The sequence below is a fragment of the Kryptolebias marmoratus genome, linkage group LG1, assembly GCF_001649575.2.
Source record: "Kryptolebias marmoratus isolate JLee-2015 linkage group LG1, ASM164957v2, whole genome shotgun sequence".
Lineage (NCBI taxonomy): Eukaryota > Metazoa > Chordata > Actinopteri > Cyprinodontiformes > Rivulidae > Kryptolebias > Kryptolebias marmoratus.
The window spans coordinates 35,331,986-35,354,265 of NC_051430.1; the positions used below are offsets into that span (position 1 = coordinate 35,331,986).

A 22,280-nucleotide genomic window follows, 5' to 3' on the forward strand; every position below is an offset into this window, starting at 1 on the left:
CCCCCCCCCCCCCCCCCCCCCTCCTCCTTTACACCAGCTGGTAGCCTGAGCCGGACGTCTGGTCGTACTCTATTGTGTACTGCGTGGTCCAGTCCACCGTCACGGGCCGCATCAGGCCGCAGCAGCGGATCTCGAAGAAGTCGATCAGGTTTCGGATGCAACCGTGGCTGAAAGAGAACAGAGACGAAAAAAGAAGTCTTCATCTGAGCGGAGTGGGAACTAAAGGCAGTAAATGAGTACCACCATCTCTCTCCTTGTGCCAGAACACTGGATTCTTTAATCGTCACATCTTATCGTCATCATAAATTCCACAAAAGTATCTTTGAAACTGGGCGGATTTAAACAGACACAATACGTTGGTGTGTATCGCATACTTCTGATCAGTTTGTGATTGGTCAGAAGGAAACCAGACCAGGCTGCTAGATCAGTCCGGCCCGGTACAGACCCACTTAACTTAATATTTTCAATCACTGCAATGATTCCTGTCCCTCTCTCTGAGACGTCTCCACCTGTCCTCAGGTATTCTGTCCCACTCCTCATGAACAAACTGCTCCAGCTGTCTCATGTTCTCCAGATGTTTCAGCTCCTTCCACAGATGTTCAACAGGATTTAGATCAGGGCTCAGAGGGACACTTCAGAACGGTCCAATGTTTAGTTTTGAGCCGTTCTTGGTGTTTTGGGTCATTATCCTGTTGGACCCATGATCTGTGACTGACTCTGAGCAGCACATTTAGCTCCAGAAAGCCTTGATAGTCTTCAGATTTCATTGGACCCTGAGGCTAAAGAAGCCCGTTTTCACGGCGAACAGACTTACTTGAAGGGGCTCTCGATGGACGTGGCTGTGACCTTAAAGTGCTTGTATCTCCGAGCGTTCATCCTCTCGTTTGTGGTGATTCCAAGCGCCGCAATCTACGAAAACACCAGGAAAAAAAAGGAAGTTAGCAAATAGTTTGAAGAATTCCTGCGACAATGCAGGCGTGGGAAAAAAATGTAACTGCGTTTTAGAGTTTCATAAAATAATTATTAAAGTTTGAAAGTTAGTTAACTAGTAAAAACTAAACAAACAGGTGACATTATTTATTAAACAACAAGGATTCTGCCTTTTTCCTGCATATCCTCTCTTCCCAAAGGTTTTCTTGTAAAGAAGAGTAAACTGTGCAGGATCTCTCCTGCTCTGACTGCGGCGCCTGCAGCACCCGCTGCTCGTTGGAAACAACCACACTTGCGTTCTCTTCTGTCTTCAAAAGTCTCCAAAAACACCTGAAAAAGTTGCCAGTTGCTCTGATGAAAACCAGTCATTAGAGGGTCTGAAAACTGGTGAAATATAGCGACAAACACTGGCGGCACCAGGACCCGCCCCGCTCTGCTCTGATTGGCTAAAACTTTGGCTCTGGTTGACTTTATTTGTTGAAAGCAGCATCAGATTTTTACAGATGATGGAAATCAGTCCTGGCCACGTTTCAAATGACAGAAACCCTTCACATTTTAATCCCTGCGACAGTGGCCTTGACCTTTGACCCCATGATTTTGTAACCAATCAGGGCTCATAATTGACCCGTGAGGTGTTCGGAGGTGCAGTTTGACATTCCTGTGTTGAGTTAGAGCACGGACGAGGCTCTCACAGAGGGGTCACCTGTGCCCTTGACCCTTGACTCTGTGACCTTGAAATCAAAAGGGATCACCCTTGACCGTGACGTGTCCAGCTGTGCAGTTTGGACATTTCTATGTTAAACAGTTGGACTTTATTAGGTCCAGATTAGGCCAGATTGACTTTGTCCCCATGACTGTAATTCTTAAGGAATCTGTTGGGTTTTTTTTTTTGAATGAAGAGAATCTGCAGAAACAAAGTGAAGCGGTACCTGATAGAGCTGACACATGATCAGCACGGCCACCCACATGAAGTGAAACACGCTGTTGACGAACATCCAGAAGATCCAGGGCGAGCAGGAGGCGATCTGGGTCAGATAGAGCCAAAAGCCATCCTTGGCGTAGCTGGTGGCACAGTGCACCCTCCAGTCTGCGAAGGGGAATAAAAAGGAGTGAGCAGGGGAATAAAAGACAGCTGGTGTGTGAAAAAGGAGCTGTGGCGCTTACAGGCGATGCAGCCGTACATCATCCAGCAGATCATGCAGAGCAGGAAGAACAGATAGCCCATGAAGTAACGGTGATTCCCACTTCCTGTTGAGGACAAACAAACATCCTGTTGTCACGTTGCTTTCTTTTCAGTTTCAGTCCCCGTGTACATTTAAATCACATCAACACCCATCCCTGTCGGGCTTTATCTGCCACTTCGGCCACGCTTCTATAAACAAGCATTTTTATTGTATTTAGGATTAGTGCACATCTTGAACGCTACAGAACAGCCTGGATATGTGACTGTGGTGGGGTGAAAGGTCAGTTTCCCTGTCCACGGTGTAAACAGAGAAGAACACCTGCTGACGACTGCCAGCCTTTTCAAACCATTTCAGACTTGATGAGCACTACAGCAGATTTCACAGATTGTGCTGTAAAACACTTTGAGTGGCCTGGTTGTGTATAAGTACAGCCCATTCACCATTTATTATCATCTGTTGATTTTTAGAAAAAAAACGGTTACTTTAGTAATTTCAAGTTACTTCAGCGATCATTTGTGGGTTTCTTTCTTTATTAAAAGCACCAATAAATGAGTCTGTCTGTATCTGAATGAGTAACAGATTTTTCGGGGCCACTGCTGACCCCCGGTGAGGAACCTGACTGAGGGGACCAGCTGTTTGTTCAGACGGTTTCCTCACTTTGAAGGCTCCATCCTGAACAAAAAGCCCCCCTGCAGTCCTTCCTTCCCCTGCTGTCCGCAGTCTGTTTCACCCACAACAATCCACTGACAGTTTGCTTTCTTTCTGGCTCCGTTCTCCATTTTGTTCAGCTTCCTGATGATGTTTGCTTTAACCCACCCACTTTAACGTGTTTGGAGCTTCTTCACGCTCACTGAACTGCTGTTTGCTTTTCTGAGGACAACAGAATATTGTAGCTTTAACTAGAAACTGAGGTGCAGCTTCTACCTGAAATTCTAAACTTTCTTTTGTAAAAATCTAAGCCGACAAAAGCTGCGTAAGAAGTGCACACACCTGTGTCTCACTCCCTGGTCAGTTTTCACCTGCCTGCTTTGGTTTATGTAGGAGACACGGCAATGCAAAAAAAGCTTCCAGACAAAAATCAGATACAATGTCAGTCTATGGGAGTTTGGGTGTGCACACTGAGCAAAAGCAAAAAAACAGTCAAACTTCAGCATTCTGTGTTAAAATCTCCAAAAATCATAAAACCTAAACTGCAGTTGTGTAAAAACTGTAAAAGCTTTTAAAACTTTCAGTCTCTGTGATCCATTTTAAACTGCCTGAGAAGCTCCAGAATGGACGGGTTTTCTGTACACCGTGTGACGCACCGCTAACCAAAACTCACGGCAGCGTTCCCAGCTGGGATGCATGTTTTAAAGAACCTTTTGGTTTTTTTCCAAAGCTGCAGGAGGAGCAGCAAATTGGGAATGGAAGTGGAAGAATACCAGCAGAAAATGTGAAGTTGCAGTCCTGAGTAAACAGGTCAGCTAAAGCAAAACTGTGTTTGTGTTGCTTGTGTTTTTATAGTAAATGTGTGTGTGTGTGTGGGCTTCCTGAAGTGGGACGCAGGGTGAGGAACCCGGTTAGACTCCTCCCGGCGTTCGGGAGCGTGCACGTGTGGAAGTGTGAAGCCGACGTACCCACGCAGTTCCCCACCCACGGACAGTGGTGGTCGAACTTGGCGATGCAGCGGTTGCACACGGCGCAGTGTTTGGAGCGAATGGGCTTCCGTATCTGTTTAAAAAAACAAAACAAAGTCTTGGATTATATTTTTTCCTTTTGCTTCATCGCTGTATGAATGGAAAAGCGTTGCTTGAACACGTTTACCAAGCAGGTGCTGCAGAATATGCTTAAATCCAGGCTGCCCGTCTCGGCCAGCTCCACAATCGTCTGAAGGAGAGGAGGGACATGTGGGTCGATCAGCTGATTGATCAGTTTGTGAACTGGAATAAAGCCTACACTTCATGGTTTCATTGAAGCTCCTTTCGTAAGGACACAAAGTTTTCTTTTCTAATCTAAACTGGTCACATCAGCTTGTTTTTAAAGCACATTTCTGAGTGGATTATCTAAATGTACAAAAAAAAAATACAGCTTCAATTCCAAAACAGTTGGGACCTTCTGTAAAAAAGCAGTGACATGCTCGTCTCATCGACCCGTATTTTATTCACAATGGAACATAGTAAACATTGAACATTTCATTTTTGTTCACCTTTTTTTAAATATTTAGGTCATTTTAATTTTATTGAAGCAACACATCCCAACAAAAGGCTGTGAAAGATGAAAATTCACTCAGATATAAGATTGCAACATAATTAAAACAGTAATGTAAAAAAATAACCAATAAAAACAAATAAAGAACAAAGTCCAAGATAAAGAAATGCACAGGTGGGGGTATTTTTATAGACACTGTATCCTTTAATATCTTTGCTGACATAGTGGCATTAAAATCTGATTATTTTGTACTTTTTCCATCAGCTCCTCTAACGAATATCGATTTATCTCAAACTGAAGTAAAAGGTGCACCTCTGATTCTTTAAACGAGGGGACTTCAGGTAATCTCTTAACTCTTTAAACCTATCACACATCCGACTCCTTACCTTCTTCTTCTGTTCCTCGGATGCTTTAATGATTCCCGGGTCGGACTTCCAGGATTTGCCGAAGTTGTAGAACAAAGCCAGGCTGTTGATCAGGAAGGGTATATGGACAGTGGCAAAAGGAAGGTGTGCAGAGAAGTCAAGGAACAGAACGGTTCAAAGCTCACCCTGTTGGTTTTATTTCCCTTTTTGTTTGCAGATGTGATCAAACATTGAGCCAAACTAACTATAGGGGCCACTTTTTTCTTGTTGTCACATAAAATTCTTAATGAGAAACACGAACGCAGCTGAATGAATGACCAACTTCCAGTTAGAGAACTGAAATAACCAAGAGATCAGGAACAAAACAGCGCCACCACTGAGGCGCTAATCTGTGTGCAGGCAATCACAAGAGCGGGAACAAAAAGGCCCGCAGCTCTGCATGCGAGAACGCAACCACACGGCACGGCCCTCGGTCGTAAAACGCCGAGAAAAGATCCGCGGCGGGAGCACAGGTCTACACTGGGACCGGTGAGAACAAATCCCTAAACCAGCTCTTCGGACCAAGACTCGGCAGTTCATCTTCATCTCAAGGGTGAGGGACTCTCTTCTGAGGACAGGAATGTTCAGATGTTGGATGGGAAAGTTTGGGGAGGGAAAAGCTGTTTGTGTCAAGCAAGAAAAAACAACATTAAACCAGTTTGGAGTCTAATCACACCTTCATGCACGACCTAAACATCCCTGACGTGGACCAGGCAAACGAAAACTCTAATGACCCTCAGCAGGGAGGGGAGGGAGAGTGATCTACATGTGAGTTCAGCCCACAGAGGCTTGGAACTCAGTTCTGACCTCGGCAGGAAAAACTGCAAATATTCCTGCTTTAGTTCAGGTAAACAAATACCTGAACAGAATTTTTGTGGTCTTACACAATCATAAACTTGCTTTAAAGCTGATTTCTGCTCTGAAAGGATATCGTTCCAGAACCAGTAAAACCAGGTGGTGTACATCCAAAACTTGGTTGCCATGTAGATTCCCAGAGGCAGAGCGCTGTGCATGGAGTGGTCGAAAAAAGCCCTGCGAAGAGAGAAGACAGGGTTGCAACAGATTTTATTATAAGGATCGTCTGTCTGACAGCTGGAGATGATGGGATGTACATCTACAACTGGCAAATCTGACTGAAGATGTCCGACACAGAAACAGCTAGAAGTGTGGCTTTTACAGATGCTGAGCCAACATCTGGTCAGAGAGTGACCTCCAGTACATGTGACAGACACTAACAGATTGTATGAAATCTCTGGGAGCAGAGAGGAGTTTGAACCACTAACGATGTGTTTCATATATGATGGAAAATCCTGAGCTGCTGCGACAGCAAACCGTTACCTGCTGCTGGACTCGACACCAGGAAAGAATTCCAGGAATGTCAGTAAATATGAAGCGAACACAGCAGGTAAGATCACAGAACCAGAACCAGAAGGAATACAGTTTAAACAACCAATAAAGTCTGTGTTGGTGGAAAACCGGTGAAACACTCGTGTGCCACATCTAATACAAACATCCAAACTTCAATTCATACTTTGAGAGGAACTGCACGGCGACCCAGACGCCGGCGTACATGATGCCTTTGATGAGCCACGAGTCGATGTCCAGGTCGGCGACGAAACCGACGAGCCAGATGACAACGAACGGCGTTCCCAGCATCACCTTCTGCCTAAACTCCTGGACAGGAGCAACGTGGAGGGAAGGAGGTCAAATAATTAAACTTGGAAAAAAAGCAGCAGGACGAAAACAAGCAGCACAGACAGCAGGGATGAAGGAGGAGTTTAAGATTTACACAGAAGGGGCAGGTTCTGAACCGATTGTCTGCGCTGCAGCTCTGAGCCGTTTGTCCCAGCGGAGCTACCGTAGCTGAGCACGACTTAGAATACAGCTCTGCAAGCCGTGCACACAAAAATAATAAAAAATAAAAACATTGTCTGTTTAAAACACAGCTACACAGCTCACTCCTGGGAACTCCTGAAGAGCTACCAGTTCAAACGATCGAATCAGTTGTGTCAGGACGTTCTGTTGCACATTTTCCAAAGACATCTGTGGCAACTTCAGCGTCTGAATCCAATCCTATTCAGTGTTAGGATGAGTGTTGTTTCAGGCTCCTTTTAGCAACAAACACACTGATGTCAGAGGAAATAAAAGCTAATAAACTTTTCCCCTTGTTTCTGATGTATTGTGAAAATATTGTTCCAGACTCTGCTAAAATGTCCTGTTTTACAGCGACTGGCTGTGGAGCAGTCTGAGCCTGTTATTAGACAACCTACAGCTTCACATCTGGACTGATGTCAGCTCAGTGTGACCACGTTACATCTAACATCTAGAAACACGTTTCTAAGCAGACAGTAGGAATACTGTAACTATATTTACCTTCATTAGCTAATATTCCCGCAGGTAAGGGAAGAATGACAAAACATTGCAGCAGGATTAAAACAGAGTTTTCAGGACGATATTTTTTCAAAAAACAAAAAGACGTGGGCATGTTTTACTCTGCTAATAAATAATAAATGGACAATAGATGTGGTCAGGGTTCAAAATCAGCCAGGATACAAAAAAACCATGAATGGAAAAGATTCTTTACTTAAACAGATGTGGACAAAACAACAGTAGACTGGAAAACAGGAACCCTTCCTGGAGTTGGGCTCATTCTGAACATCCTCCTTCCTGTCAGGCTGACTCCATCACGCCGCGACAGACGAGCGTCTGAGCACGTCTGACAGCTGATCTCATTAAAACAGCTGATAACACACGGCCTGCCAATCAATCTAATCTGTGCTTCTCTCCGCCTTTCTGTTGGCTTTTCAGGTGTGTTCGTACCTTGTCCATCTTCAGTCGTTTCAGGTAGGACGGGCTGTCGTAACCTTTGGCCTGCCGCGCTTCCTGTAAGTGATTGATCATCCAAACGTTCTTCCTCTGCTTGGCGAGGTCCAGCGGCGTTTCGCCCTGATAGATGACAAAAGAAGCTGAATGAAACTAAAGCACAAGAACAATCTAAGTGTGTTATTTGGATCTCTGAGCTAAAAAAGCAGACATTTGATCTGTTCCCAGGTAGAGCTTCTGTTCACTCTCCTAGTAAAACAGGAGGACCACCAACGAGACATTATACGCCCATCGGTAGGCAGAAACCTGGAAAAAGAGGGTTTACTCAGTTCTAAACCTGGGTTCACCTGTGAGCCTGAAATCAATAACATCAATCAAACAAAGGGACTTTGTTTTTATGTATACTGCACATCTTTTCCTGCAACGTTTGCTTTAATACATGTTCAATAATGTGATAAAACCCTTTTTGGCTTGGGATAATAATTAGCATGCTTAGTGTCATATTAAGGGGATTGATGATATTGTTCATCAATGTTCCCTGCTCATGGAAGAAATAGGAGTTGAAGGTTTGCATCTGCAACAAAAACACAAGCATGTAACATTTGGGGTTATGACATCATCGTCTTCAGAAGGTTGCATTTAGATCAGGAGTGGGCGATCCTGGTCCTCAGGGCCTCCATCCTGCAGGTTTTCCTTGTTCCTCTGCTCCAACACACCTGATTTGAATCAATGGGTGATTAACAGGCTTCTGCAGAACATGAAGAGGTGATTTAACCATGAATCAGGTGTGTTGGAGCAGAGAAACAAGGAAAACATGGAGGATGGAGACCCTGAGGACCAGGATGGAGACCCTGAGGACCAGGATTGACCATCTCTGGTTTAGACTGTCCCAAGGGTTTGTTTTCACTCTGAAACTTGGTTTACAAAAATATTGTTTTGGGGCTCCTAAAACGCTGTTTCCATGTGGACACAAGGCTGAAACCTTTTCATATCCACATCACTCCATTTACACGGAACCAGGTCTAACTTTAAACACCAACAGAGCAGAGCTGTCAGAAAACAAACTGCACAAAATAAAAATACTGACCAGTGAACGCAAACTTATTTTTAGTCGACTAAACTGACTAAATATGATGTTTTAGTTGAATAAAACTAGACTAGATGACTAAAATGAAGTAAAAATGGAGGTTGCCAAAGACAGCTGTTAAAGCCGCAGACGATGTCACCTTGATGTTCTGCGCGTCGACGTTGGCGTTGGCGTCCAGCAGCAGGCTGATGACGGTGGTGTTTCCAGCCAGCACGGCCCAGTGCAGCGCCGTGTTCTTGTGATATTTGTCGCCCAGGTTGACAGACACGTTGAAGGTGAGTAGGAGTCGGGTGGGATCAACACTGCCGAACAGGAGGAAGAAGTCAGGGAAATGTGTGCCTGTTTTCCTGTGCTGCGTCGTTATTTTCAGGATGTAAGCAGTAAAAGTGAGTCATGTAAGATATAAAGTTACTCTGTGAAATGTCATGGTAGAAACTGAGACACTAAATCTGCTCATCATACGGATGGTTCATGCCACCTTAAGGAGAAATCTGTAAGCAAACTTTGAAAACGGTTGCCAGCTACCACGTACATTTGTTGTGACTGAAAATGGGCGTTTTTCATTGACAGACTTTGATATGTTGGTCCATATTTAAGCTCAGATTTGTTGAGGAAAAGTACGCAGGTGAAACGATGGGTTAGGCTGAAACGATAAAGTTACCGGTGTAGCTGATGTTTCTTTTTGAACGCTTTACGGCGCTCCTCTGACCTGCTTGAGCCCTGATATTTATTCATTCCTACTTAGCAGCAGATTCACTCTTTTATTCTCACAAGAACATCTAGGCTTGTCTGATTCGGCCATATTTATTTACCTACACAGACTGCGGCGTGTAGGTCAACCGTGTGACTCGAGCTTTCAGTGCACGTGGAGCCACATTTATCAGTTTACAGTGCTGTGAACCTGATTTACTTCCTGCTGTAGCATCTCATGCTACAAACTTACTGCATCCTGCTTTAGCTCCTGTTTAAGTCAGTTCATTAGGACACAATGAACAAACTTATTTTAACACCTGCGTATTTCCATACATGCCTACCTGTGTGTCCTGTAGGCTGCCCACATGAGAGGCGTCATGCCGTTTTGATCCATCATGTCAACATCCTGTCACAGAGAAAACAGACAATAAGACGACTAAAGGCACAGATGAGTGGTTCAGGGGTGACAGGAGAAAAACTGAAGAAACGCTGCCCCCTGATGGAGGGCTCTGGTACAAAAGAAGGTTAAAGACTTCTCTTTGAGAGCATGTAGACGAGCTCAACTTGTAAAACAATATAGTAAACAAACCCATGTGCTGATGAGTTATTCCCACCTGTCCTTTAGCGATGAGGTAGGCCACAATAGAAGTGTGACCGAACTGGGCAGCCAGATGGACACAGCTGCAGCCCTCGCCATCGATCAAAGACGGGTCTGCGCCATATTTCATGAGCTGCACCACCATGGATAGATGGCCTTGTCTTTGGAAAGGAGAGGAACACAGACAAAAAGACTTGAGGTCAACAAATGAGAAAAGCAGGAGCAAACGTCTTCATCGGGACAGGAGACTGATGTTGCTTCGTGGTCATGAGACGACGCAACTACTCCTCAAACTGTTCACAATGTAAAACTTTGACCTATGAAAGAAAAAAAAGACAAGATGCTGATTAAAAACAGGAAAAAAGAGCCTAAATCATTAGAGATGGGCAGTGACTTTCAAACATGTGAAGTCTAATTCCGACACCCCGTCGTGACAAGCCAAGTTGTTTTTTTTTCCCAACACAACAACTCCACCCTGCCTCCTGAGATAAATAAATAAAATGGAGCAGAGATACAACTCAAAGCGGAAACTATGGTCCCAGGCCCCCACATCGATCCATTGGACCGGTGAAAATGAGGGAATATAAATATCCTCGACTAACAGGACTAGCTGCAGCACATGTCTCTGTACTTGAAGCCTGTGTCGTTAGAGGGGGTTTTCAACTGCAGGACCCGGGGACCCCTTAAAGCCCTTGCAACTTCGGGTCCATTTGACCCGAAGGCCCCAGGAGGGTTAAGGAAAAACATGAAACAGACAACAGTACTGAATCATAAAGCGGCAGCAGAGATTAGTGCTTGTTAGGATGGTTTTTCTGTTGCTGTACTTTAATAATTGGGACAAAATAAGCATGTGTTGTGAGAAGCAGGAAGTGCTGCAAATTGGTCTCATGTTTTGTTGTTGGTTAACAGGGAGGTCAAATATATATCTTCTCTTAAAATGCCCACCCCGAGAAAAACGTGACCCAACTTCATGACGAGTAAAACAGACCAAAACTTGTGTTGTTGTCAGATGGAGGAGGCTGGGGGCTTCTGAAAGGTCACTGGTAACTGGTGGGGGTGAAGTGACACAGGACTCCAGAGCGTCTACGCACCGACGCTGGCTGGTGCAGATCAGCCCATCAATAATTCAAGAGGGGAGGATGTAATGCCCCCCCAGTGAGCTGTGCTTCAATGATTGGTGGTGCGGTGACCTTCATGTGGTCATTACAAAGAAAACATGTCCAAATGCTCATGAATAGCTCAAGTTAAGCTTCAATATGTAGGTCTGTTGGGTGGAGCTTCATTCACCATACTCTGCCTTTGTTTGTGGTGTGTTCATTTTACACTGCAAGAGAAACATGAATGGTCACTGCTGGCATCTCTGGAGCCTCGTGTGCAAAAAAAGTGCAAGTGAAGCTTGATGAGGCGGAGGACAAACGATCAACTGTTGGCATAGTAACAAATGAGAGAACTCATTAATGGTAGGTGATGGTTGGTTCTTGAATATGTTTTGCCCCAAAGGACTCCACTTCTAAAAACACAAACATTACCAAGGTACACCCCTATGTGTACAAACATCCTGAATGAGCAGACAAGTCCAGCCCTGTGAGTAGGTGTCAGCTGAATAATATCTTACCTGGTGGCCCAGTGCAAAGGTGTGGAGTTGAGGTCTCCTCCTAGCTGGTCAACTATGGCTCCCTTTGATATGTAGTACCTGCACACACAAAACACAATATTCATCAAGATACTTTGTCCAACTAGGATTCTGACTAATCTATATTTAGACTACAGACCAATGTAAACAATCAAAGATATATGCTTGGCAATTTTATGAAATAAAATAAATAAATAAAAAATCTTCAAAAAATACTTTATGAAAAACTAAATAAAAAGGGCAAACTGGGAGTCTAAGTAGCAAGGCCAGCTGGTTTTTATAACCTCACCAAACAACATATTTTGATGCCATTAAATAGATCTTTTAAAGACAAATCCAACACAATTTGGATTTTTAAAATTGGACTACAGGTTACCTATTTATTGTGAAAAACTGATCATCAGATTGGGTCTAAATGAACACAGTTCTTAAATAGGCAGCAACAGGAAGTCCAGTGTTTAACTTCCTGTTCTCACACCGAGCTGAAGCTGAGGAATCGCTCTGATTGGCTGGAAAGTTTCAGATTATTCCTTCGAGGATAAAACATGAGCAAAGCAGTGAAAAGGGCCAGCTCCCGCTCGGCTCTTTGCCAACATCTATCATTAAACGTTTTACTTCATCCACGTTGAGAAATGAATGAATGAATGAGCTCGATCACTGCCTGACCCAGTTAGCTGCAGCGCTAACGTGCGTCGTTTATTTAACGGGTTAACAACATATAGAGCAGGAATGGGCTGTGAGTGGACAGGTGGCCTTGCTAATCTAAGGCTCCATTCAGGTGAGAAGAGCGTTTTGTGGATACACAAAGGTTTTTTATGCTTTCAGCCTTGTGTCCAAACGGAAACTGATGCAATAGTTTTAGAAGACCAACACCGTTGTATGATTCACCCTGACACTAATTATGTTGCCCCCTTTGGGACAACACAACCTGATTATCCTATGTTGAATATACCAACAAAGCCATTCCCACATGCTACAGCGAGACCAAAACAAAGTTCTAGAAAGTGGGTCAGTGATGCATGGACATCCATCGCCACAGGATCTGGTGTCACTGTACTCTGCAGTTTCATTCCTTTATTTGCTCATTTAGTCCTAAAATAATGTTTGCACTGTTTTATCCTGCAGTGTGGAGCAAAATGTTTTATTTCGTTTAGGTCTGCTTTTATCTGAAGTGTGAATATGGATGCATCGAAAATTGTTTTATAATCACATCGCAGCTCCCCAAATCATAAATGAATCGTAAGGTGCCCAAAGATCTCCCCCTCCTAAAGCTGATGGCAGAAACGCAGAAGGACAACTCAAATGTTACTTTTACACACGACTCATCAAACAGCAGCTTTAACAAGGAAAAGCAGCAACCTTTTGTGCAAACAATTTATTTTATTTCGGGAAAGCTTTTTCTGCTGAATTCAGACTACAAAGACCTGTGGCAGATGCTCCAATCAGAGATATATTTCACCTACAGACGTGGTAGATTTTCAGTGTTTGCTTTAAAAAATATTACGATCAACTGAGGGATCCAAAAAGACTGTGTTGGTTGCAAAGTAAATATTTAGTAAGCTTGTTTCAGAAGCAATTTTAGCCAACGGTTCTCCTACTTTTGTTACTCACACCAACATGCAGCCTATTTTATGAGTGGAGACACATTTAGTTCAATTCGGCTAAATGAGAGAACACAAATTAATCTTCCAGCTGCTTTTCATGTGTGAAGACAGCAACCAATATGTGATTGACTAAAAGGTAAATAACTTGAAAGTTTGCCTCCACAGCTACAGTGAAACATATATAAAAAATAGGTTTCTTGTTTCTTTGAAAAATGGAAATAAAAAGCCAATGTGAACTGACTTACTTGACCAAATCTATCCTGTTGTTGATGGCGGCCCAGTGGAGGAGCGTTACGTTTTCTTTGTCTGGCTGCCGAACATCGAAGCCCGCCTCCACCAACTCCCTGCAGCGCTCGAAGATACCGTACCTGCGGCACAGAAACCAGAGCCGTTACGCCTCCTCGCAAACACAAACATTTCAATCAAAACACAAATGCAAAAAAATATGTTCACAATAAAAAGAGACAGTGGCTTAACTCGATAAGCTGATATTTGCAACCTTAAATTAAAACAGACCTACAGTGGTTTGCAGTTGTTCGGTCATGGACTGGATAACGGAGGTCATATTAAAGAAGCTGCTTTAAGCTGGGCTTCATGGAAAAAGCCACTAATTAAGGCAGACCAAAAGACATGTCTCCATTCAAACACATGGAGGAAGGTCCTGTGGTCAAAAGAAGGCGCTTGGCCATCAAGGACCTCATCATGCTGAGAACATCATCCCAACAGTGAAGCACGGTTGTGGCAGCATCATGCTGAGGGGAAAGCTAGTTGAAGTTAAAGATGAAATGGACGGTGCAAAATAAAGAGAATTTCTTAAAAGGAAACCTCTCTGGAGTCTGAGTGAGAGGCTTCTGGTGAGATTCAGCATTGTGAGGTACACAACAGCTGAGAGAAAAGGATCTCCAAAGGATTACAAAGTCTGCTGGAAAATAATAAAACATCCCCGGATGTCCTTCCTGACAGAGCCAAGAACGCCGTGAAGGACCACTCCCACCACGGTCATGTAATCGACCTGTTATCCTCTGGCAGGTCCTACTACTCCATAAATCCAGAACAACAAGATTCACGGTTTCTTTGCTCCTCATGGTCTGATCTGTGGCACTGTGACACCTACTGTGTTCAATTCAACTTCCTGCTCTGCTGGGAATTATACGGGTGTAATCCTGCGACATGAACAACCCAGACGCATCACTCACTGTGTGGCTTTGACGATGTCCCAGGTACTGTAATCATCCACGTGGTTTTTACGGCTGACATTCTCGCTGTAGCCATGGTTGTAGTGACTCTGGGGTTTAATTTCCTGAGAGTAGAAACAAACAGATACATTAAGGAGGCTCAGTGCTACTTTATCAAAAAAGAAACAAATTAAGATAAGAAGAGGTGTAAAATTTGGTGTATTTTTCTGTGCATACTTTATAACAAAAGTCCTGAATTCCATCCATGGTGTATTTACTATGTCAACAGGTCTAAAAATCAAGACATTCAAGATCTGAATGCTAAAAATGCTGAAAAAGTCAGCCGTTCACACATTAAAACAAATCTCAAACCCTTTTAATGCCAAAACATACCGCCTGATATCTGAACACTTTAGCTTATGAGCAAACCATATAAACAGCTATTTGCTGTGACCTAATCAGTCATGCAGATGTGGCGAGCACATCTGTCATTCAGTTAGCCCCCATAGGAACGCCACAGAACCCACAACCGACCTCCATCACATGGAAAGGAGAACCACGTCTCGTAATCATTTACACTCCTTTAAATGATCCTGAATACGAGCTGGGTAATGTTTAATCAGAGTTATTTCTACTTTAAGGTTACAAAAGAACAGGACTGCTTCATTTTAGGACAAACCAACAACTTGCAAATTATAAAAAAGGTACATAAAAAAAGTTACAATTTTTAAATAAAAATTGCTGTATTTTCTGGACTATAAGGCGCACTTAAAAGCCTTCAATTGTCCCAAAAAACGAGAGTGGACCTTCTAATCCAGAGCACCTTATATATGCAAGAAGTCAAAATGTTTTAGTACGACTTTGGTAAACTACAAAGCTGCACCGCTGGCAGCATTAAAACTCAGTTATAGTCACACTTTGTAGTTTTGACATGGCTCCGTACACGGCGAGCAAACTTGAGCGAGCGGCAGAGGCGTTTATACTTGACGCTTACGTCGGTGCAGTTTTCTTCCGTGAGTTTTGAACCAATTGAAACTGTGATCAATTTACAGCTTGCCTAAAATAAAATACTGATAATACTTTTTATTTATAGAGACCTTTCAAAACTCTCAAAGACACCTTACTTAAAAACAAACAAACAAAAAAAAACAGGTGCCTCTATCTACACAGGCTAATGCTAGTTTAAACAGGCTAATGCTACAGTTTAAACAGGCTAATGCTACGGTTTAAACAGGCTAATGTTACAGTTTAAACAGGCTAATGCTACGGTTTAAACAGGCTAATGCTACAGTTTAAACAAGTTAATGCTACGGTTTAAACAGGCTAATGTTACAGAGATCCTTATCAAACAACAAAATAGGCTGTGGGAAAAAAAGTATTTCTACAAGATTATGGTAAAACCTTTACATATATTCTGCTTTCACGTAAAAACTACAGAGTCTGGAAACACGGCAGCATTTGGTTCGGGGTTGAGGACGTGACAGGGTTCCTCAGAGCTGTTGGGTAACTTGAGGCGACAGCTTGGGGCCACAGTGACTTCCAGCTCGAACGCCTCGTCCCAGAGTTCAGCTCGGGGTTCCCCGCCGAATCGGAGAGGATGAGCGGAGCGTTCGTCTTCGCCGCCACGGGGGGCCGCGGTGGACGGACAAAAGGAAGAAGGTGCGAAGGAATAACAAACGCAGACAGGTTTCTGTTTCCCTGAGATGTGGATTCTTGATAGGACTCAGTGAGGTGTTAAAACACAGCCCACCCTTTCTTTTTTCTTTGTCAGGGGAAAAAATTATAAAGTGGTCTTTCTTTTTAAAAAAAAGTGTTGAGAGTGATTGTTTTTCCTGTTTTAACATGAAACAATCCGACTAAAACTAACAATCTTTTAAGTTTGACTGAATAATAACCAACAGCCCAAGATGTCACGTGATCTGTCAGCACTCAGAGTATCTGTTGGGGATGACTCTCAGCTACTACCACATCTGTAAATATTGAGTTGTAACTACACTAGTTGTAGGTGGACATCTAATGATTACTTTAAGAGTTTCACACAAGCCACATGTGTTACGCTAATGAATTTCTTTATTTTGCAGAGAAGTCTTAGATATCCCACAAAAAACCCAACTGATTTTTAACTACTCCCATCCACTGTTGAGCAGTTTAAAGCAGCTTGATTTGGCGTTTTATGGCAACATGGCGGGTTATACGAACACCGTGACTCTGAAAGGTCTTGCAGGGATTCGAGTGCTCGTCAGTGGAGTCGATGACCTCAAGATTTTAGCTCATTACTGTCATTAAAGAGCTACAAATAATGGCCTCGCTTTCCTCGAACCGCCTTCTATGCCAGAGTGTTAAAACTAAAATTGTCTTCTAATGAGAGGGAGACAGAGTTGGAGCCGTTCTGGTCAAACCTTGACAATAACACAATCGTGACTGATCTCATATGATCTGTTAGCGTTTATATGTACATATGTTTGTGTGAAATACTAAGATTACTAAATACATGTTTTACTGACTTCATAATGCATCATATGAGGATAAACAACTTCTGCAAGAGATTTCCTTAAATACTGCTCTTCAATCATATTTGAAAATGTTACATGTAAATCATTTTTGCTTATATCAAATACATTTTTTAGTTTTTTTTGGAAACACTAATGGTTTTCCATTTCTTTATTCCATACCTATCCAGTATCCAGGCCTGGAAAATAATAAATACTAAAGTCATTTTCCGCCAAAAAATGCAAAATGGTTTCAAATTTTACATATGGTATCCGTCTCAGTTTTGTTTGATGCAGGAAGTTTGGCATCAGTCGGCGGGACATATGGCTGCTGCTCCCCAGGAGGTGGAGGTCTCGCCTGGGGCTAAAAATATTCAGCACTGTTAAATATCCATGTTTATCATTTTAAACCAGAATCAGCAGGAGTGTCTGATATTGCCACTGTTAAATAAATTTAAAAAACAACTATATTTCTATACGGGACCAACAAAGTAAAGCAAGATGTTTCCTCACTGTATGTGCTGAGACGGCTTTCTGCACCAGTATATTGTTCTTCTTCCCTCTGGCTCTAGTTAGAGCTCAAAATCAAATTCAGCCTGAAATTAGAGTCATTTCAAGAGGCTAATTTAATACCGAAGGCACAGTTAGAACCCAGGGGTCGAGGGGAAGCAGGAGAGCCGCTATTCTTACGGGGGAGATAATGACAGCTGCTCTGAGCAAAAAGAATCCAACGGTCCTTTGCCTTTATGTGCATTTTATGATAAAAAATCTATATGTGTTTGAAAATAATACACAAGAAAGAACATATATGAGTTTGGCAATGCTGACCGGCTTCAAAGCAAAAAGAAATACAACTAAAAAGCAGCAGACTGTGCCACCGAACTTCTGATTCTCCGACTCAGGTGCCTCATATGTTTAGCTCCAGTACATTTCTCACTACAGTCCATAAGATGGCCTAGATTCCTCTGCTTCCAAAGGGGAACAAGTTTAGGCTGAACCTGCATGGATAAGCAGAACAGGAACTCAATTTACGATTCAGCCACAACACTTGGACAAATTACTTTATGACGACAGGTAAATGTGCAGGAAAAAGAGGCCGTATTGTAAACATGGTGGTGCGTAAATATGTAAAAATATCAGCTAGAATCTGTGTTACCATCAAATTCGTGTCAGAGGCTAGAAGATTACCTTTGGACAAAGGCAGGAGAACTGTTGTTATAACATTCTTACTGAGTGACATTTCATCTCACTCAGTCACTAAAGTAGTCAACCTCAGCCGAGATCTACGACGAGTTATCTCAAAAAGGTATTTTGGTATCCATCTGTGTCGTGCCGACAACCCTGTGGTCATTCTTCAGCCCAACATTTTACTCAGACGGTTTTAAGTCTTTCCACGTAAACGTGCAAAAATAAATCCCTACAAATTGATTGGGTCAAGGGAACAAAAAAAAATTATGGTGAAGGGTGTCGCTCAGGTGGTAAACAAGCCATGGCTAAATGATATTTGCTCCTAGAGAAAAATGTACAAACAATAAAAAATAATAATTCGGGGACTCCCCTTGTGGGCAGCATAAACACCTGACATTATGACATTAACGGCTTTTAAACCACAGACAGGTCTGGTGGACACGTTTAGTGGTTTTGATGCTACCTTGAAACTAAAAACTGAACCCTGCCTTTGCAGAGCAAAGTCATAGGTGTATAAAAACCTAGATTCAATGAGGGTTGAATGACGTGTTGAGTGAATCAAACCCACTATCAACATGGATGAAAAACTCAATATTTGATGATGTTAAGCTACATTGCAGCACATGAGATTAGTATAGTTCGAGCTGTCCCTCGTGAGATCAAAAATTATTATAATCGCAAATATGGCTTTGTTTGTTAAGCATCTGCCGCTAACTTTTCCCAGGCACTTTGAATGCATCACCCCTCCTCCTCTATGCTGAAAATCCCAGCAGACCAACAGATTAAAAGTCACTTCTGCTGTTGGATTATTCAACAGGACATTTCTAAAGTTTGTTGTTTTTTTCTTTTTTTATACCAGTGACGGAACAAGAGTGAAGTGGCCTTTGACACATCAAATATTACGCTTCCATTTTTTTAATTAAACGCACACCCACGCCAAATGCCACAAGATCCTGCTGCGTTTCTTGACACCATTTTATTCTGAAGCATCATCTCTCCTGAAATACTACTTATTTATATACACTCACTCCCCACTTGGCCATCCAGGTTCCCATAGAAGTGCTTTTTTATGCTTTCATTGGCAGTTCTTCTCTTGTTTAGTTGCAGCACTGTCTCATAACAAAAGAACAACAATGAGTGAAGAACCTGTCGTGACCTGTATGTTTTAGTGGCGTGAACTGCTTCCAATGGTGGTCAGAGGACCTAAGTCTGGGAGTTACAATTCACCACTACTAATAGGTTATAGTAGTACAGTGATGAAATATTTACACAGTGACTAAAACAGGACTTGTACGTTGAGATAAAGCCGTACTTGAGACAAGACAACAGTTTTATAACTTTAACAGAGAACAAGGGTTGGCGTCCGGGCAAAATCAAAAGGAGCACAATCCTGTAACGCCGCCGACAACAGCAGCACTAAAGCAAACCAAACACGTTTGTTATGGTTCCTCCTGATGTTCAGATTAATGTCTGGGCAAGCAGCCAAATGGATGAAAGAATATACATTAAGTTTGTCCAAATGGGGCATGTCGATGTTGATGTTAGATAGCGGGATGTTTAACCAGGATTATTACATTCAGAAGCTCAATTAGACCCCCCGATCTGAATCAACCAGCCCGTCGCTCGTCGTTGTACCGTTATGATGGATATTCCTGTCTTGTTCTAATTGGGGCGACAGTGGTTTCCTGTTCGGACCTCCACCTCCCTTTAATACAACCTGCTCCTCTACATGAATGAAATCCCAACGCAAATACAGGTTTTTAATTTTTTTTTCCTGTAACTTGTTTGTTTGATCTGCGAATTTTGAGCGGGAGGAAAAAAAACGTCAAATGAGGAGTGGAACGGGCCCGTTTCGTCTGAACAAAGCAGAACGTCTGAATTGACAAAACGACGTCACGATCGCTGTCGCAGTTTGTGTCATTTCGTAGCAGCGCTTTAGGCTTTTTTTAAGCCAGGAAGAAAACCCAGCTTTGTTAAACTTGCACAGTTCAAAAATGCTGCTAACTGCAAAAACAAAGATGTTAGTTTTTTTTTGTCTTTAGGTTTTGTTTTGCTATAAAGATCTAAATTGCAAATGTCCTTGCTCAGCTGCATCACTGCCTCTTGATACAAGACATAAAACATAAAGTAGATTATATCCGGGTCTGTTGTTTATTGGTTTCCAGAATACTTGCGGCGGACTCAGAAATAAAGAATATGACTACATAAAATGGATGACTGTATAGATAAGGGGTAATAAGGATGTAAAAATGTGAACTTGGACAGGGATGGGTTTACTGTACGTTTGGATAATACATAAAATGTTTAAAAAAAACATGAAGTAGAATGTGACAATGTATTTGACTTAAAGTATTCAACTTTAAATGTTTTGAGTAAAGTAATAAAATTGTTACTAACCATTATTAGTTGATATTTATTGTGATTTGCTATAATAACTAATGGGTTCTGTTATTAGTCATCATTAGAGCTATGAAAACACGTGATATGCCATATATCAGTTGCAATAAGCTCACATTACAATGATCACATTACAATGCCAGTTTATGGGTGTTTAGTTGACTTGGGGGGGGGGTCCGACTGATGGCCAAATATTTATTTTTTGCACGCAGTTTGTGCCTGCGATTTAAAGAAAATCCTTTGCAACACTGATATTGCTGTTTCAATGACCTTTTGCTATTTTGTACAGCCCCAGTAATAATGGCTTGTCCTACTAGCACAAAAACACAAACTTGTTCAGATTATTGGACTTTTATCAGCTGTCAGTGGAGGTTATGGTTTATACTGAGATGTAGAGAAAGATGGCAGCTTCGTAATAATTATGGCAAAGGGAGTCAATATGATCCTATTATATCAGGCTTGCATATTGTGTGGTTATATCTGTTGGACACTTTAACATATTTTTGTTAATTACAAGACAAATGGAAGAATGTCCCACTTGATATCTGGCATAAACAAAAAGCTCTGACAGGTGCTGCTAATAGGTGGAACAGCTGTGTGTCAAATCACTTTAGACACACAATGAGGCTGTTAGTTGAGACAGTGTGACCACAGACTGTAAATGTTATAAACCGCAGCTGGCACCGGGTTCACGTCGTCGCAGTCAGCGCGAGCTCTGCTGCCAGGTTAGCTGCGAAGCTAACGAAGCTAACGAAGCTAACACCGTCCTGGCTGTGAGGATTAGCCGCCAACGTTCGCCACAGCACGGGCTCGTTCACGAAGCGCGCGCGCCGTCACCACAACCAGGACCCCCTCCCCCCCCAAAAAATTAAAATAAAAAACCTAGCCCAACATCAGCATCTGCCAACATCTGTCCCACATTTACTAGCTCCCCGCGGAAGGAGGAGAGTGCTAGCGTTAGCAACTTTAGCACCGCTAGCTGGCTGCCAAGCCCCCCTCCCCTCCCAACCCCCACCCCGCAACCCCCACCGGTGGTTCTGCAGGGGGCATCCGAGTTCCCGTCAAAGCTCGACAGCGTGACCCGGTCGCTCAAGGGCAAACGGGCGGAACACGTCTCGGTTCCGCTCAAACCCCCGGCCGCGCCCCCCGGCGCGGACCTCGCGGAGCTTACCTCGGGATGGAGAATAGGGACGCAGCCAGCTTCTTTCTCATATTCCTCCATAGCGTCGGCCATCTTGGTGGTGGTGCTCGCTGAGCATTCTGGGAGAGAAGAAGCTGTTTGGGGGGGCGAGGAGGAGGGGGATTGGTGAAAAACCACCACCGATGAGGGGCAGGCAGTTGCACGCATGCGCAGTGCAGTGCTGTGCAGAAGTCCGAGCCGCTTCTCGTTTTATGCGATCGTTTCCGTATTTTTGAGTCAAACGTGCTTGTGATTTTAATAGTACCTAGAAAACGTTTTTTCAAAGTAATACGCAATTGTGCATGACGTCCTTGATAAAAATGATAAGGAGACTGGACAGATGGATGACAAAAGAAGTGTAAGGGCTAAAACTACAACATCTGATTGTCTTTTTATTATTATTAAAAAAGGAAGTGGAATGGAGACAGAAATCATCACTTCAATAATGCAAAACAGTTGGTTTTTTTTTTATCAGTTTGCATCTTACATATGGGAGCTTTTTTCCTCCACCCCGAAGAAACAAACAAACAAACAAAACTCAAGCTAAAATAATGAGATACTATCATAATTACGACTTCACTCCAGATTTCCTCATACAACACCACAGCTCCTCCCTCGGCACCCTGTTGTATTCTTTTTATAAATCCACAAAGACACTATGAAGTTCTTTCTGACACTTTCTGAACTTCTCCATGAGCAGCCTCAAAG

General features: G+C 42.8%; 1 protein-coding gene across 1 annotated transcript; it reads right to left on the bottom strand.

Annotated features, from left to right (window-relative positions):
* Positions 1–6: 6 nt before the first annotated feature.
* zdhhc17 (zinc finger DHHC-type palmitoyltransferase 17) lies at positions 7–21,711 on the bottom strand. Its single transcript, XM_017431550.3, has 17 exons — positions 21,564–21,711; positions 14,340–14,443; positions 13,389–13,511; positions 11,522–11,599; positions 9,923–10,067; positions 9,650–9,714; positions 8,755–8,917; positions 7,526–7,651; positions 6,237–6,379; positions 5,637–5,737; positions 4,688–4,812; positions 3,918–3,980; positions 3,731–3,824; positions 2,095–2,178; positions 1,860–2,017; positions 815–909; positions 7–167 (listed from the first exon to the last, which is right to left on the bottom strand). The coding sequence occupies exons 1-17, from the start codon at positions 21,624–21,626 to the stop codon at positions 29–31; spliced, it is 1,869 nt and encodes a 622-aa protein (XP_017287039.2). The 5' UTR covers positions 21,627–21,711; the 3' UTR covers positions 7–28.
* Positions 21,712–22,280: the final 569 nt, after the last annotated feature.

Bases quoted from the DNA above. Each gene is read 5' to 3' on its own strand.
- zdhhc17 (XM_017431550.3), bottom strand. From the start codon at position 21,626: ATGGCCGACGCTATGGAGGAATATGAGAAAGAAGCTGGCTGCGTCCCT. The intron at 4,813-5,636 runs ATATCCTTTCAG...ACTTCTCTGCAC, and splicing joins GTTTTACTGGTTCTGGAACG to ACCTTCCTTTTGCCACTGTC. The intron at 910-1,859 runs GTACCGCTTCAC...GTGTTTTCGTAG, and splicing joins TCATGTGTCAGCTCTATCAG to ATTGCGGCGCTTGGAATCAC.